The 17,061-nt window shown below is 44.4% G+C and overlaps 2 protein-coding genes across 2 annotated transcripts; one reads left to right on the forward strand and one right to left on the reverse strand.

Annotated features, from left to right (window-relative positions):
* Positions 1-203: 203 nt before the first annotated feature.
* On the forward strand, positions 204-2,641 carry LOC133367507 (serine/threonine-protein phosphatase 4 catalytic subunit B-like). The gene is made up of 3 exons (XM_061591602.1): positions 204-222; positions 394-598; positions 1,147-2,641. Exons 1-3 carry the CDS (start codon positions 204-206, stop codon positions 1,274-1,276), a joined length of 354 nt encoding a protein of 117 aa, XP_061447586.1. The 3' UTR covers positions 1,277-2,641.
* A 771-nt stretch (positions 2,642-3,412) lies between these two features.
* TBX6 (T-box transcription factor 6) lies at positions 3,413-16,569 on the reverse strand. Its single transcript, XM_061590156.1, has 7 exons — positions 16,314-16,569; positions 13,901-14,168; positions 13,049-13,192; positions 7,762-7,832; positions 7,455-7,522; positions 6,227-6,407; positions 3,413-4,529 (listed from the first exon to the last, which is right to left on the reverse strand). Exons 1-7 carry the CDS (start codon positions 16,388-16,390, stop codon positions 4,277-4,279), a joined length of 1,062 nt encoding a protein of 353 aa, XP_061446140.1. The 5' UTR covers positions 16,391-16,569; the 3' UTR covers positions 3,413-4,276.
* Positions 16,570-17,061: the final 492 nt, after the last annotated feature.

Here is a 17,061-nt window from a genome sequence, read left to right on the forward strand (position 1 = left end):
ATCACATTCCACTCTGGCAGTAATTTCATGAAAATATCTTGGGTTTTTAGTCCTTGGTCCTGTAAGGAAAGGACAGGGTTTCAGTTGCTGGAGGGCAGACAACCATGTAGCCTCAGCAGGCTTAATCAGTTGCACACTGAGCCAAAGATATAAAAAATACTGAGTTCTGCTAAAGGAAATCAGGTGGTTCTTGTTTAATGGAGATGGTTGGCAAAAAGGAAAGTGGAGCAGTCCTTGGGTGGGGGCTTTTTAAAAAAATTCTACCAGTCTGATTTATACCACACATACCCTTTTGGCCAACTGCTGATCAGCTTTGTTCTGTAAGTTCATCAAGAGCAGATGCCTTCTTTCCCCTAGATTGTGCCTGGCACTTGGTTTCCTTTGCATCATAAGCTCTGCTCTTTGCAGATACTACAGGCTGGGGCGTGAGCCCTCGAGGTGCTGGCTACTTATTTGGCAGCGATGTAGTGGCACAATTCAACGCAGCGAATGACATCGACATGATCTGCCGGGCGCATCAGCTGGTCATGGAGGGGTACAAGTGGCACTTCAATGAGACAGTTCTTACGGTGTGGTCGGCTCCCAACTACTGCTACCGGTGAGGAGACAGAAGATTTATGTGTGGAATAGTGGGTCGACACTGGTAGCTTAGGACTATACAGTAGGGCTCCACTAATACGGCAGGTTCCTTTCCAGGCCCCTGCCGAAAAGCGAAAACCGCTGGAAAGTGGGGCCCTACTCAGCTGTAGTGCATGAGCTCCCCTCCCTACAGCTAATTGTGTGCTACAGCTGACGGATCCGCTGGAGCGCGGGGAGCTCGCGTGCTCCAGCTGATCCCTGTCAGCTGTACCGCGCGATCAGCTGGAGTGTGGGGAGCTCACACGCTACAGCTGATAGCTGTCAGCTGGAGCCAGGTGGCTGGAGCTCCCTGCGCTACAGCTGATCGCCCTGCTGGCGCCGCCGTATTAGCAGAACGCCAAAAAGTGGGGCGCCGACAAGCGGGCCATATTCCGTTTGAGCTGTGTTATGTACAGAAGGGATCAGAGAGGGTCTGGCAGCTTTCAGGGTGATAAGTTCACTTGGAAGTGTGGCGATAATGAAATTGGAGACTCCCCATTTGACCCCTTTCCTCTCCTCTGCATGCAGCTGTGGGAATGTGGCAGCCATCCTGGAACTAGATGAACACCTTCAGAAGGAATTTATTATCTTTGAAGCAGCCCCCCAAGAAACTCGAGGCATCCCATCTAAGAAACCTGTTGCGGACTACTTCCTGTGAATGCTTCTTCCATCCCCCCTTCCCTCGTGCGGCTTCTGTCTTCTGTATTGGCTGGGGTGGGCAGGCTCCTTGAAGTTTGGCAGGGTTCAGGTCTCTCCTCTCTTCCCTCCCTCATCCTTTCCCCTTGCCCAATAAATCCTCAATTCTGGACCCCTTAGACTGAACTGGCCATCTTTTTCCACACTACTGAATAGCAGCCAATCTCTTGATGGTCTCTTCAGGGCTGCCGTCATTTTTATTCTCCACCTAAAACACTTTTTGGGGCTTCTGGTAATTGAAAAATCTAAAACTCTCAGATCACTCCATGCAAAAAAATCAGTCTAAAAATGGAGACAAGCTTCAGGGTTCTATGATTCTGATAGCCTCCCTGCCCAGTTCTCTGGCTTATCTGCAGTGCTTCTCTATTCTCTAGAAGGACTGGAAATTATTTGTAGAGAATGTTTCAGATGGAAAGAGAACTGGACTTGGAAATTAAAGAGAAACCAGTGACCAAAGGATATCTGCAACTGTTAGGAGGATGAAGTCTCTGGACTAGTTCTCTGCTTCTGCGCCACTTCAGTGCTTCCTGGTTTAATAATTTAGTCAGCTGATTCTGGAAAACCCTGGTTTTGGTGCCATTCCGTAACATTTAAGCAGAGAATAGGAAGTGGTTCAAACCTTGCTGTGTCTGGTTGCTGGCAGACCTGGAACACTGGTTTCTTGGCACTTTATTCTGCTTGGACTACATTGTAATAGATTGATCTAGATGGAGAAATGGTTCCTTTGTGTGCCACCATCTCTTATTCCTGCTTTCCTCAAATGTTTTTGGCCACTGGAAGCTGTACCATCCCATGGTTATTCCACCAAAAAGTCCCAACTTTGCAGAAAATAATAGTCCTTCTGGTCACTGGAGGATCCAAATGCTTTATGGAATCCATTTCAATTTTTGTGGATTAATGAAATGTATTATTGGCACATCTATATCCTGGTTCTCCTCCTCCCTGCCCTCCTTCTCCCTGAGTGGGGAGACTGGGACCATATCACGCTAGTTAATTTGACCAATGGGGCGTGTCCTCTGTCTCTTCCTTCCCACCCCCCAATATCCTACCCCCTGTGGGGTTAGTGTATCCAAATCCTATCCACCCCAGGGTCAAAATACCCTGCCCCCTTCCCTTCATTCCTGTGAAGGGATACTCGCTCTCAGTTCCGATACCTTTTTAGAGTTAGAAGGGGAGGGGGAATTTCCTGCCACTTTTCCTATGTCTAGGAGGGCTTTCCCCTCCCATGATGTCTCTTGCCCTAATTTTATTTTGTTTTCATTTTGGGTTTTTTCCTATTTACAACTTTTAGATAAAAAAATTCTAATAAAACTAAGAAAAAAATTGATATTTTGTACATTGCATATTTCTGTGGTCACATGATTTGTGAGCAGGGTGCATGTTGAACGCTGTAACATCCTGGCAAAAACGCCCCGTCTAATCTATATTAGTTCTCCTCCCAACCTTTCTCACCTCCCTTAACCACCTTGGATCCTGCAGAGAGAGGAGGATGAGATGAGTTCCATACATTCAGTGTTGGGGAAGATTTCCACCTCCTTTACAGACATGAAGCAAATAGAATGAAAGGCATGGGAATCTTCATGACCTTAAATCATGCCAGAGAGAATCTGTATCTGCTGTGGAACTTGTTAGCTAATGTATTATTGGATAATACCATGTTTTAATTTTTTTATAAACAAGATTCTTGATGCTGGTGTTGGTGCTGGTGCTACACACACCGCCATCAGTACTTCCTGCCCCAAAACGATGTGTTTAGCAACTCTTGTTAACTGAGAACTTTTACTCCCAGTAATTTAAGCTGTCTTGGTGAGATGCCTTATACTGAGTCAGACTATTAGGCCATCTAGCTCAGTATTGATTACACTTGATTGGCAGCTGATCTCCAGGATTTAAAATAGGATTCTCTCCTCTGCCACTGAGCTATGGCCTTTCCCATGTCTTAAAGGAACTGCTAAAGCCTTCTGACGTGTGACTAGAACAAGCCAGGCTTTTAGTAGAAATTTTCTTTCTCCTACAAGAGGGAAAAACTGAAACAAATGTATTTTATTTTATTTATTTTATTTTTTGTATTTGTATACCGCCCCATAGCCGAAGCTCTCTGGGCGGTTTACAGCAACTAAAAACATCAAAAACAAACATACAAATTTAAAACATATATTTTAAAAACAATTTAAAACAATTTAAAAACACATGCTAAAATGCCTGGGAGAAGAGGAAAGTCTTTTGGCCAAAACAGCCGTCAGTGTCACCATCAGACAAATCCTGTGGAATGTTCTTCTGACAAAGATTCAGCAGGCGTCTTCTATGATAAGCTTTCAATGTTTGCTGCAAACATTTCTATGAAGCCAGGCTTACGCAGACAATGGGAAAAAATAGTTTCTGTAATAGCTGCAATTTGTGATTGTAATTTTTATGTGTCTTTTATTGTGCACATGATTAGTAAACCACTTCGAAAATTTTTCAAAATGAAATTGCAGTATATATATATTTTTAATAAACAAATAAAGGAATAAAGTAAAATAAATGGGCCACAAGTTCCCCAAACCTGTAGTAGAGAGTAAGCCCCATGGAACACAGTGGGGTTTACTCTTGAGTGAACAAACATACATAGGATTGTGCTGTAAGCCATACTGATGATCCTATAACCACTTACCTAGGTTTAAACCCCATTGAACTCCAGGGGACTTCTGAATACACGAGTACAGGATTGCACTGCTAATATTTAGGATGTGTGTAGGCTGGAACTTCAGAATTCTAGCTTGCTTACTTATGTCACAGAAGAAAACAGATGTACAGTATGTTATGACCTTTTAAAAAAATTAATTATAAGATAAGCGGGAAACAAACAAGTTTACCCTTCCCTGCATGGGCAATAATAAACAGGAAAACGTCATGAAATCTAGTGAGCAAAAGAGAATACCTGGAAGACAGGAATTCCAGGTTTTGTGGGAGGAGCAGGAGTTTAGAGCATAGGTGGCTGAGAGCCAGGATAGCCAGAGGAAGGCCCATAGACACGAGGTGGTGGTGGGTAGGGTGTGAAACTGAATTTGAAAGGGGGAAAGGAGGTGGCAGCATCAGGTGGTTCTGTTCCCCCAAGGAAAGGAATAATATCCAGGCCATTCCAACTTGTTGGGAGCATTGCTCTGAAATCTGATTGCTCAGGAGGTGACTTGGTAGTGGGGGAAGATGGAGGAGCTGAGACTTCTTGGCTTGGGCTGTGGAAAAAGATGTGGGTAAGTCAAATACTGGAAGCGTGAATGGCCCCCTTTGGATGACTTGATATTCCCACCAAACAACCTTCAAGCATTGCACAGCTACACCTTTCCACAGACACCTATCAGTTTTTCTTGATCTAGTTTCCCCATATCTACTATTGCCCTGAATGTCCCTTCTGCATCCTTGCATCTCCTACCCCACCTTGCATGTTTTTCTTATTAAATGCCAAATTGTATAGCACCCTGGTCAGACTGATCTGTACATAAATGATTCTGACTCTACAGCCTTACGGAAGTAGCATTGGTGAGGACCAAATACTCAGTTTGAGGTTTCTGTAGTGGTTTGGCTTCAGAAATAAGATGTAACATGAATGCAGGCCAAAGTATCATAGACTCTGGTGAGAGAGGCAATATTTAAGAGATGGAGGATGCTTAGTTCTCAGACCTAGTGAATAATAGGAACACCTGGCATCAAAGACACAGCTGGCATGCAACTGGTGACCATTTGTGGCTTCTCCCTGTCATGGACCAAGCATTAGTATAAGAACTGAAGTGACAGTTGTTTACTTGCTAAAGATCACAGATTATCTCTTTGTCCAGGTCCCACCAACCTAAAGGTGGAGACAGGTGTAAGCAGTTATGAGTCTGTCACAGTGGGGTTTCAACTATGGTACAACCTTAGTTTTGCAACTTGCTTTACAAATGTACCTTCTGAGTAAGTTACATGCTGGATTAGCTGCCACTCTTGACCCCTTGCCTTGCATGACAGGCAGCCTATCTATTTAAATTGTTTTCAAATGGCAAAAGTACTCTCTATACATTCAAGTATATGAATGTATAGAAAGTACTTTGGCCACTCTGCCAAATCAGATTTGTGTTTCAGAATATCACATGTGCTTAGCCAATAGCTAAAAGAGAGACCAGTGCCAATTTTCAGGCAAAGAACCAAGTGAACTTCCAAAAGTGTTAAAGGCAACGTATTTGCAGAAACTTCTGGGCACTCCTAATGCACTCTTGCTGTTGCTGAAATCCAGCTCCCATCAGCTTCAGCCAGCATGGTCAATGGTCAGTAATAATGGGAGTTGTCTGGAGGGCACCACGTTGGCTAACCTTGCAGTAGAGTTGCCAGAAGTGTAATTCAGACAATGGGCACTTTTACATAATGTGTCTTTAAATGCCATGGTGTAGCAGTAGATAATTCCACTGTGTTCAATTATGTAGAGCAACAGCATGCTATAAAAAGAAAAAAGGGCTCATTGCCCAGTTTTTTAGTCGCCTCTGGCAAACATTGTTTAATGTATTTGGTGTGACAAGAAATCAGAGAACATCTGCAAATTAAAACATTTTTTCTATAGCAACTGGCTTCCCGTAGCCAGCTGACCTGATGATGCTGGAAAACTTGCTAAACTGTTTTTCAGAGCTCACCACACGGGGGAGAAAAAGTCAATTGGTATTTTAAATGCTGTGATAGTGCTTTTAAGTCAGCCCTGCCCCTGTAAAGATGTTAAACCCGTCTGTACCCTAAGGACTGGTTTATTCAGCCACCAACAGAAACGGAACACCTTAGGTGATGTAGATCACCCAGGCATGCTCCAAACATGGCATTTTACGGAAGCAGAAAGTTGGCAAGAGCGGCAGAAGTTGGGTAACTGGCTGACAGGGAATGTGGCATGACTGGCTAGATCCTCTGTGCTCACCTGCCGTAGGGTGATGGTGCCCCCCGCAAACCATGGAAGGCAGCTGGATGCTGCACATAAGCCTCAGCCCCACTGGGATTGATCCCTGCAGGGGGGTAGAAGGAGCAGGAAGGATGTGGTTGCTGTTGCTCGAGAGGAGTTTCCTCTGTCAGGGTGGAGTCGCAGGGACCCTTCTTGCTCTCTAGGTGGAGGCAGAGTCCAGGTCGGGAAGGAAAAGCAGACAGTCGGTTATAATGGGAAAGAAAAATAATAAAGCAACACCTGCATAACATATATATGCATATGGATCTGCTAAGCAGGCATTCTTATGGAAAATGGCATATGGGGGAATGACCCTCTGGTAATGTATGCAACTAAAACAAATCCAAAATAACTTTCTGTGGAATGTTACCTGAAATAAAGGGAGAATCCATTGTCTTCTCTGGGGTTGTGATCTTTTCAGGAAGGAGCCCTGTAGCAAATTTGTGCTGTGAGCGGGGGTGATGTCTGGGGTCTTGGAGTGGGGGTCTTTTGGGAGCAGGGTCCCAGCCAGGTCCCTATGTCTCTAGTGTTTTATGAACCAATCAGCATGAAAGGGGTGTGTTAGCTACTGAGAAGAACCTTCTAACATGTTTCCTTGTCCTTTCCTGCTGATTGGAGCCAATCAGAGTGAAAGGAGGTGAGTCAGCCAGTGAGAAGACTCTTCTCAGTAGGTAACACTCCCCTTTCATACAGATTGGGTCCTAGGGTCATCAGCTATTATGAGAGAAAGTGCATGCAGGAAGGACTGAGAAGTGTGGAGATGATGACAGAAAGCAAGCAGGCAAGTAACGGGTGTAGATCTGAGTGGGAGTGGCATGACTATCATGAAGGGACCCTGTGATTCTGAATTTGCTGCTACACTACTGGCTGTGAGGATGCAGTGGGGTGTGACTGTGGAAAAAGGCAGTTCAGAGGAGGTAATAACATTTGAAAGTGATGATACATAAGGGATATTTTAATGGGTTATTATAGGACTTGTGGTAGAGTGATGTGATTACGTGCCTGGGATAGCAGAAATAAAGTAAGGAAGCAAGAGGGGAATAGTGAGCAAATCCACAGAGTGTCCACATAGGTAACCCTCAGTTTCTTCAGTTATGCCTGGAGAGGAATGATATGTTTTCCTTTTTGGGAGATGGAGGGACACAGAGACTGGAGGATGGAGTTTATAAAGCTAAGTCAGAGCATAAGGTATGCATGCTTCTCTTACCATTTTCCCCCATGTTGGCTTCACATTCATTTGCCTTCATTTTCCTCTTGATTCGGGCCTCGCGCTCCCTATATTTTGTAACAGGGACCATCATAAGATGTGGAAAAACGATGGCGAAAGCTGCTTTCCCCTTTCACGTGATTTCAGTGAGCTATTTGTCTAGTGCAGCCAACCCCATCTGCTTAAGGTACATCACCCCCTTGTCAGTGGCAAACATTTTGGGAAGGGGATCTTTGATGCCAGCTAATGTGGAGGCTGAAGCAGTTCCTCTGTGGTATCGACATCATTTCTCCTTGGGTCGGCTCACCTTTTGCTGTTCATGCCGTTCTCCCGGAAGCCCTTTGCAAAAGGGTTGCTCTCTATCTTCATTTGAGTGATCTGAGTGGAGAAGCAGGTGAATGGTAAGGGTCAAAGGGTATGATGAGAGATATGTATCCACAGGTATTTCTATGTTTTCTGAGAACTGGTTATATTTTGCATTATCTTACTTTCCACTTTAGTACTAAATTGTCAAAAAAAAAATACAGGCAAACATATTTAATTTGCTGACAACTTATTCAAGTTTCAGAACCAAAAGCAACATTTTTATTTTTGTGTTTTATGGAGGCCAATTATGTAACAGAGGAGGAGAGAGTAACAGAGTAAGGAAGTGATTTTGGGAGGAGTTATCTGAGGACTGGAACGTGGGAGAGATGAGGAAAAAAGATACTGGCCTACATAGGCCTACAGTATTGATATTGGTCTACATGGGATTTCCCACAATCATCAGATTGTTAAACGAGTGTGGTGAGTAATAGATTCAGAACCCAGCCAATACTTCTGGGCATTTCCTAGGTGGGGTAATGTGGGTAGATGTGAGTGTAACATCTTCCTCCAGATTTCTGGCAGAGGTCTTGAGCGTCTGCCTTGCCCATATAATTCTAGCAATACTTGCATACCCTGGCATAACAAAAAGATTGCTTTAAGTACTGTATTGTGTTGAAAAGGCAGCACTGTGGATAGCTTGAAATAAACTCACACTAAGGTCCCATCTGCGCTATACATTTAAAGCGGTATTGAACCACTTCTCAGAATGGTTTAACAGTCAATCCCTCTTCCCAGGGAACTCTAGCAATTATAGCTGTGTGAGGGGAATTCGGGTCTCCTAACACCTCTCCGCACTCTTCACAAACCACAGTTCCCAGGATTCTTTGGGGGAAACCATGACTCTTTAAAGTGGTATAATACTGATTTAAATTAAATGTATAATGGAGATGGGGTCTAGTTCTCTGCTTTATAGCCAGTATTATCAACCTTAATTTTATCCTCTTCACTTGCCGTGTCACCCAGCAATGCCAACTGATTTAGCCACAAAGCAGTGGAACTGGCACGAATGAAACATAAATTCAGCTCTCCATTGACTACAGGGATGGCTCTTTATTCTGAACTCCTTATTTTCCACTCTCAGATATGAGATTTAGATATTTTATTTATTTATTTATTATTTGATTTATATGCTGCAGGATCCCAGCAGGAGCCCAGGGCGGCATATGATATGAGCCAATTGTTATATTACTGATTTTCTGCACTTTTTGTGTATAAATAAACTGTCTGAAATGGGTATGCATGTAAGAACTCAGCAGCTGCTTCTAGAAAAAATACTGTACACCATGCAATATTTTTTAACTGCAGAATAGCCGCTGTATCAGACTAGACCACTAGGAGTTTCTTGGCTCTTGGAGATTTGTCCTTCTGTTACACTCTGGTAAAGCTTGTTGCCGATTGTGCCTGCCAGAACATCTAAACCGAACTGGATTATACGTATCTGAAGCAGAACGTATGTACCCTTTATTACAAAATACTATTAGGAGGGGATGAATTGAAATGGTAGATTGTATGAGGAAACATTGTGGGATTCTGTAAAGGGTGATAGAACAATATGGAAGTACTATTTAAGAGCAGAGGAGGAATAATAGTTCAAGAGAGGTTGTCGACCGAGTGCGATTGTGGAGGAATTGTATGCTGAATAATATTTTTAATGGATATTAAGGTCACTGGGATGTGTTGAAAGGTGGCTCAATAGCAGAGAAGCAGAGGGCTACTTTTTAGGACAGAAATATATGAAGGAATATAGTAAAACAGGGAACAGGAAATCTGTGACAGGAATATAAGGTAAAGGCTATGACTGAGTGGAGGTAAGGAAATTTGGGTGAGGGCTATGAATATGCTGATGATTCAATATTTGTGGCAGTTCTAGATTTTCTCTAGGACATGGATGGAAAGAGCCAGTCCTTTCTGAGGATAGGAGATAAGGATGGGCAGTGGGGGTGGTTGGTGGCTTCCATGGGCAGAGGTACCTCAAAAGGCCCAATGACCATGATACCCCTGGTCAGTCTCTCCCTTTGCACAAATCGCCATAACCACTGGATTGTTCAGTTTCCCGTTGTTTATTAGGGACAGGGGGTGACATCAGATGCTATTCCCCCACTGAATGCATTCCACAATTCCTTGTTGGGACACAGGTTGTGCCATAGTCGGGTGCCCTGTAGCTTGCCAGCCCCTGCTGAGTTCCTTCCCAGCACCTTCTCCCTGCTGGGCTTTGGCTCAACTAGAACTCCAGCCAGGCCCTCTCTGTCCCACCTCCCCCCTTTCCCCTCAGTTATAAGGAACTTTAAAGCTGATTCTCTCCCCAGCTGTTCCTTATCAGTCTTATCAGGCCCCAGGGCAGGAAGGAGAAATGGCATGCGTAGCCTGCAGCCATTCTCCACCAGCAAGCCCTGCTGACTGAGGCCTTGGAAGGGAAGCACAGGGGGCAGTGGGATAGTCCCTGGCCGTCCTTCACAGGTTGGGTTGCCATATTCCAACCCACAAATCCAGGCAGGGTATTTTGCATATTATGCAAATTATTTGATAATTATGCACATTAAGGATATTAATGGTTGCATTGTCCTGATGTTTAGTTTTTGTGCCTAATAATTACCACCAAAAACTGGGGGAGGATGTGAAGAATCTTTTTTTTTAAACTTACATTTTCAGCCTTAAATGCCTAGACTCTAGTTTTCAACACTATGGAATATTTATTTATTCAGCGGATTTATATCCTGCCCTTTCCCTGTTAAAAACAGAGCTCAGGGCAGGTTACAAACATAATAAAACTAATAAAAATACACAATCAATAAAAAAACATAATAAAACACAAAACGGAAACAAACATAAAACAAGTCAATGCAGCAGTGTAAAAACTCAGCATAAAACAAAAAGCCAGCAAAGCATCAGTTAAAAGCAATATTGTGACTGAGAGGTTGTCTATACCAGCAATTAGGAAATGTGAAACGAACGCACCACTACAACTTGTTAACACAGATAAAAATAAATATTTCAATATCATCAGTTCAGTCAATCATATTGTGTAACAAGAATAGTGTCTGAGAAGTGTCTGACACTTCTTAGTACACTGATTCTCACATACCAGATCAGGGAGACGGGAAACACAGCTTTCTATGATAAAGTCTGGAACTTGATGGAGACTTGAGTGTTGGCATCTCTTTTTTAAAAAACAAAATTGCAGTGAATTCTAGAGACCTCCCAAGCTGTACTAGCATCAGACAAGCCAGCTCTTCCATTCCTATTGGTCTTAAGCAGAATCACTTACCACCACCACCCACTGGAGTGTGTGTGTGTGTGTGTGTGTGGAGAGAGAGCCTGTGTGTATGATATATGTACATGTGTGTATCAGAGCTTGGAAGAAATTACTTACAAAAAACGAATTACTTGTAATTTATTACTTTTTTGAGGAACGAGTGGGTAATTCCTTTACATTTTGACTGTGATAGAACGAGGAGTAATTTTATTACTTTTGAGGAGCAATTGTAATGTTTCCAGCATTACTTTTGGGCATTACTTGGGGGGGGGAGCCTTCTACTTCTGATTTGTGGATGAAAATCATCAGCCTCAAACTGAGCTTCTGCGCAGTATCACTCTTCCCTTGCACTCTGTGAGTGGATAGGAGGTGATGAGGGAGGAGGTGGAGACGGGTAGAGTGGAGAAAACAATTGTTTTTAAAAAATGGACAGCAGTGGAGGAAGAAAGGATCTGGAAGGCAACAACATGGATAAAGGAGGCAGCAGCAGCAGAATGGAGATAAAGAACTGTGGAGGTGAAAGATGATTGTGTGTGAATATTGTGTTTGCACTTGGCACGCAAACCTGCATTTGCAGTGTTTTTAACTTTTTTGCATCTCGGGGGAAAAATTTTGCTTGGGTGGGTGTCCCTTGGTGGCAGGGCAAGGTCTGGGAAGTGGTTGAGTGAGAGAGATTACGCTTGCTGGTTGAGAGTGCGTGTGTGTAAGGATTGCACTTGGTTTGACGTGCAAAGATCTGAGTAGTGGCCTCTGCCTCCTTCGCCGTCTCCCTTACCAGCAGAGAGACCACCACTGCTATCCTATGGGTAAAAATAATTATTCTACTACCTCTGTGTGTGTGTGTGTTTATTTTTAATGTTTTAGGCGACTTAGTGTGCAGCAGCCAAGGCCAGCACTTTGTAGGCACTCCAGGTTTTTTTAAAGTAACTTAAGTGTAATTGTAGTGATTACTTTTGAGTAATGGTAAGGTAATCCATTCCTTTCAGAATGATTGTAATGGAAATGTTAATTTATTCCTTTTTGGGGCCATGTAACAGTAATTGTCATTCATTCCTTTTAAAAAGTAATCTTCCAAGCTCTGGTGTGTATATATATATATATATGTATACACACAAACAAACACACACCCATCCATCCCTGGGGAGGAAATTAAGTAGGGTGATCTTTGGTGGGGAGATGCCTGCTAGTCATTTTGAAGAAGGATATGTATCAAAGACTACTTTTTAGCCTTTTCTTGAATTGTTGAATAGAGGCTCTGTCAGGCAACAGGGTGAGTAAGGCTGCATTCTTTACTTGGGAGTAAGCACCATTTAACAGGGTGGGGGCAGGGCTGAAAAATGCAAATACTTGATTTTCCCAAAACAGCTGTGGTGTCCCTCATTGGCTAAGAACAATGAAAGGTGGGAATAGGCTGATCTATCACAAAATGGGCAGACAACTGCCTCCCCATTTTGCCTTGTTATCTCTGGATCCACAAGGGCTAGAGACTTGCTTTTTTTTAAAAAAAGAAAGAAAGCTGGGAATCTGGGCCACCTAATGGGCCAAGCGGGCACCAGGTAGCATGGCTAGAATCCAGGTAAAACCCGGCTAACTAACTGGGTAATATAACAACCCCATTCACAAAGCATGGAGAGAGGGGGTGGACCCGGAAGGGCAAAGTGACTTTCTAGGGAGGGGTGAGACTTGTCCCACATGCATTAACGCTTCTAAACATATTTTGTCTGAAGTTTTATAGAATTTGATAGAATTAATATTAAAGTCAGAGTTCTTAGGATTGCAGCCTTATTTTAATTCCCAGTTTATAATTTTGTTATAATCTGCTGGTGAAAATTGCCTTTCCTTCAATGGCAAGGGGGAAAGAGTGGGTGATGGACAAATCATTTGTCCAGTGGGGTGCTTCCCCACCCCCTGGCACCTATGAGAATGGACTTTTTAAAAACAAGTATTACATTTATAACAATGGCCTTGCTCTTACCTGTGGGTTCTGGTAGGCCGTGACAGTTAGAAACTGCGTCTCAGGAAAGGTGAAGGAAGCGCAGCCACTCCCTGCCCCATGGCGCCCTCCGGCTCCAACCACGTGTATCCGCGGCTGGTAACGGTGCATGGAGTGAACAATGAGCTGAGAGAGGCATAAGAGCCAGAGGTGAGTCATTTATCTGCCCACACAGTTTCTCTTACCATATTTAATTTTTCACCCATCTCCTAAACTGATCCTTTAGCTCTTGCTATAGTAAGGGCTAGTATCAGTTCTATGGTTCTGCCATTAGCTGTAGGGTTCACAGTCTTGACAATGTCTGCTTTCATTATAAAGGAGAGCATGATTCTAGTCCTGATGGATACAAAATAAGGCTTTGAATGTTTGGTGAAATCTCATGGACTGGGCAGACTTCTAGCAATCCGAAAATGAGGCTTCAGTGAGCTGCAAAGTTCTTTGCCCCTTCTGGTGAATGATGGGAACAAAATAAGTTAATGCATAATAAGCCAATATATGTAAATATGTTTAGTTTTTCATAATTTACACATGTACAATTTCTTTTCTTGATTTCAAAATGTTGGGAGAATCTTGGAGGAAATTTTATTTTAAGCACAGAGTATACAAAACCCGGGTTATGATGACTTGCTATATATTCCTTTCCCATAACCTGTTACAGTTATCTGTCTAAATAATCCTCCCAGATATCTGTCAATGCCCTCTTATTAACCTTTTTTTTCTTGCATCTCTAGCCTTCTCTACGGCTATATTTCTTTCCTTTTAATGTCCTGTGGCTCCATGTATACCCTCATTCCCAAAATGCTCTTCCTTCCCTGCCCCCCACCCCAGCCATACATGTCCATGGGGATCCAGTGTGTTGTTGGTGAGCTTCAGCCGGTGGAAGGATACAGGTTGGCGCATCCAGTGGGCACCTGATGCAGGTGAGTCAGGGTGGATGTAGACCCGGTCTGGTGGTGGTAGTTCGGCCTTGCCACTGGCCTCCCACCGCTTGCCGTGCCATTTGTAACGGGAGCCGCCTACTGGGACTACATCCACTAACAGCAGGTACTTGGCTTCAGGATCCAGACCTGTTACTGAAACTTTCATCTGTGGAAACATCCGCCTGGGAAGTTGATTAAAAACATGGGTTAGAAAATTCTAATTGTGGGGGGAATTTGCCTGTGAGACATAAGAAAGGTGAGGGTAGGACTGTCACCTATGCCTGCACCACCCAGGAGTGTAGTCATCCAGGGTCTTGGGGTATGTGTCTTAGTCCTCCTACTTTTTTGGGAGCAGAGTCCCAGCAGTGTCCCTATGTCTCCAGCAACCAATTGGCATGAAAAGGGAGTCACTGAGAAGAGTCTTCTAACATGCTTCCTTGTCCTTTACTGCTGACTGGAGCCGATCAGAGAGAAAGGAGGTGAGTTAACCATTGAGAAGACTCTTTTCAGTAGCTAATACTCCCCCCTTTCATGCTGATTGGCTCCTAGATATGTCTGTTGCTGTGGGAGAAGGCACTAGCAAGGATCTCATTCTTATCCCAGGAGCAAAAAAGGGCTTGCGTGGCTGTGACTATCGTGAAGGGGCCCTGCACTTCTGAATTTGCCCCTGCACGACTGCTGCCGCTACCACCTCTCTTGGGAGCAGCTGACTCAAGTTTTTCATGTTTGATGATAACAATTTAAGAAAAATTAAAGAGTAAGATAAGTGAAGTATGTCTACCCCCCACTTTATTACTTGACATTCATGGTATACATCCCATCTGGCCTTATTTAATCCAGAGCAGAAAACTTGTTCAGTTCTCAGGGCCGGGTGGGGCGTGTATCACGAGGAGCCTCCTATCTGTTTCTCTTTTCCCAGGACAGGATGGGGGCCAACCAGTATGACTGAAGGTTGTGGAAAAATATTAGGGTCCCCCATAGACATAAGTGTGTTTACAGTATTCTGTGGGAAGTTGAAAGCATGCAAACTAACCAGGGCAGAGTGATTTCCCTTCCCAGATTTCCCAGTGGTTTAATTTCTTGTTTCATTCCCCATTTTTCATGCATTAAAGAAAATTAATTGATGACCAAGATTCAAAAGTGGGTGGGTTTTGTTGTTTCCCCCCATTAACCCTCTACTTCTCAACAGCAAAAAGGCCATCTCCCTTTCCTCTGCTTCAAAATATTGTTACTACATTAATTATTGTTGCTACATTAATTCAGTACGGCCAAGATGGGGAATGTGTGGCCCTTCAGAGGCCATTCACCTACAACTTCCATTCTTCCTGACCATTGGCCATACTTGCTGGAAGTCCAATGAGCTCTGGGGGGCTATGTGTTCCCTATCCCTGCAGTAAGGAATACGAAAGTGAGAGATGCTACACACAAAACAAAAACGTACACAGTGGAGGCTCCACCTGGTCTACCTCAGTAGGGAGGAGGATGGGGACAAAACTAGGATTAGTTGGCTCTGCTGGTCATTGGCTCTGGCTCCACCTACTGTTGGGCGCCCTGCCTTCCGCCCCTCCAGTTACATGGGCAGCAGGCACCACAGAACGCAAGAGTCTAGGTCGGACCATCATGTTTCTCACAGTGACCTAACCAGAAGTTTCCAAGATGTTCATAAGCAGGGCATGAAGACAACAGCCCCTCCCTATTATGCTCCACCCCTGACCCCAGCAACAGGTACTCACAGCACAATCCTATGCAAGTCTGCTCAACAGTAAGCCCCATAGAACACACTGGAACTTGCCCACTATAATCATATAAGTGAATATGATTGCAGCTCAGAGGCATACTGGAGGTTCCATTAGTTACAGTTAGTCGTATCCTCTCCGAATGTGTCTAATATTTTCAAAGCCATCTATCTAAGCTAGTGGCTATCATCACAACACGAGGCTGTGAACCCCATTAATTAATTCTGTGTTATGTAAATAAATTATTCTGCCTGCAGTGTACTGCCAATAATTTCCTTTGGATGACCCCCCCCCAAAAAAAAGCTGTAGTGAGGGAATTACAGGAGAAATGAAGGAAACATGACCAGAGAGAGAGAGAGATGTGTTTATAAGCCTCTAATCTTCCTTGATTTTGGGGTCTTTCTAATAAAAAAGGGGAGGGATACTGGCTCTGATCCTACAAGGCTGGGCAAAATGCAATCTGTGTAGGTTCAGAAGCACCAGCTTTGGATGTCCCAGGGCTAATCACTTACACTGTGGCAGGTTTCTGGAGGTCTAGCTGAAATTACGCCCCCTTCCTCCCCGCCCCCTTACCCCCGCTTGGCATCTCACCTGCCTGCCTTGGTGATGATCATCTCTGTGCCAAGGCTGCTGAAACGTTTCCAGAGCTCCCCATTCTCCAGGCTCATCCGTACTCCAGGGGGCAGGCGTGTGGTTGGTGGGGGTCCCGACGGGAGAGCTTGACCTGACCCATAAGGGAGGCCGGGAGCCGGGGGCAGGAGGCGGCCCGGGGGTTCCAACCCAGGGAAGAAGCTGTCCAACTTGGGGGCAGCGTCAAGGTCTGGGGGCAGGGAAGAGAAGGGAAAGCAAGTCAGAGAAGAGGGTGGATGGAGTTAAGAGATGCGGGTTAAGCCAGCGGGTGGGAAAAGAGGGGCTGCCGGCAAGACTGAGGCGCATCCTCCCAGGAATTTGTCACCCTCCTGCTGGTTTCCGCCTGTTCGCTCCCCCCCCTTCCCCTGACCAGTTGGTCTTGGGTGCTAAAAGTCCAGCTGATGTGAGGAGGGGGAAGCAAGCAGTGGCATTTATGTGAATCCTGCATCTCTGCTATCCCAGCCGGGCCTCCCACTGCCCTGTCTAAACCAACAGCTGTTTCCCCCTCTTCTGGGGACCACTGTAACATTTGTGTGCATCCTCTTAGAGCCCTGGACTCTGCCTTCTGTTAGCCTTCTTCCTGCTTTTCCAAATTTCATTCCTACTTTTCTCCCAGGCAGCATTGGCTTCTAAATCCCATTGCCCTACCCAGCCCCCTTTGAGGATTCAGCGCTGTCTTGGTTTCCACCCAGTCCGATTCTGCTCTGGC

Source organism: Rhineura floridana, chromosome 11 (assembly GCF_030035675.1).
Source record: "Rhineura floridana isolate rRhiFlo1 chromosome 11, rRhiFlo1.hap2, whole genome shotgun sequence".
Lineage (NCBI taxonomy): Eukaryota > Metazoa > Chordata > Lepidosauria > Squamata > Rhineuridae > Rhineura > Rhineura floridana.

What these genes read in the sequence shown, in the direction of transcription:
- LOC133367507 (XM_061591602.1), top strand. An exon ending in GCTCCCAACTACTGCTACCG is followed by an intron (nt 599 to 1,146) that starts GTGAGGAGACAG and finishes CTCTGCATGCAG; the next exon opens with CTGTGGGAATGTGGCAGCCA.
- TBX6 (XM_061590156.1), bottom strand. Translation starts at nt 16,390, where the DNA reads ATGAGCCTGGAGAATGGGGAGCTCTGGAAACGTTTCAGCAGCCTTGGC. An exon ending in AACGGCATGAACAGCAAAAG is followed by an intron (nt 7,523 to 7,761) that starts GTGAGCCGACCC and finishes TACAAAATATAG; the next exon opens with GGAGCGCGAGGCCCGAATCA. An exon ending in AGCCAACATGGGGGAAAATG is followed by an intron (nt 6,408 to 7,454) that starts GTAAGAGAAGCA and finishes GCCTCCACCTAG; the next exon opens with AGAGCAAGAAGGGTCCCTGC.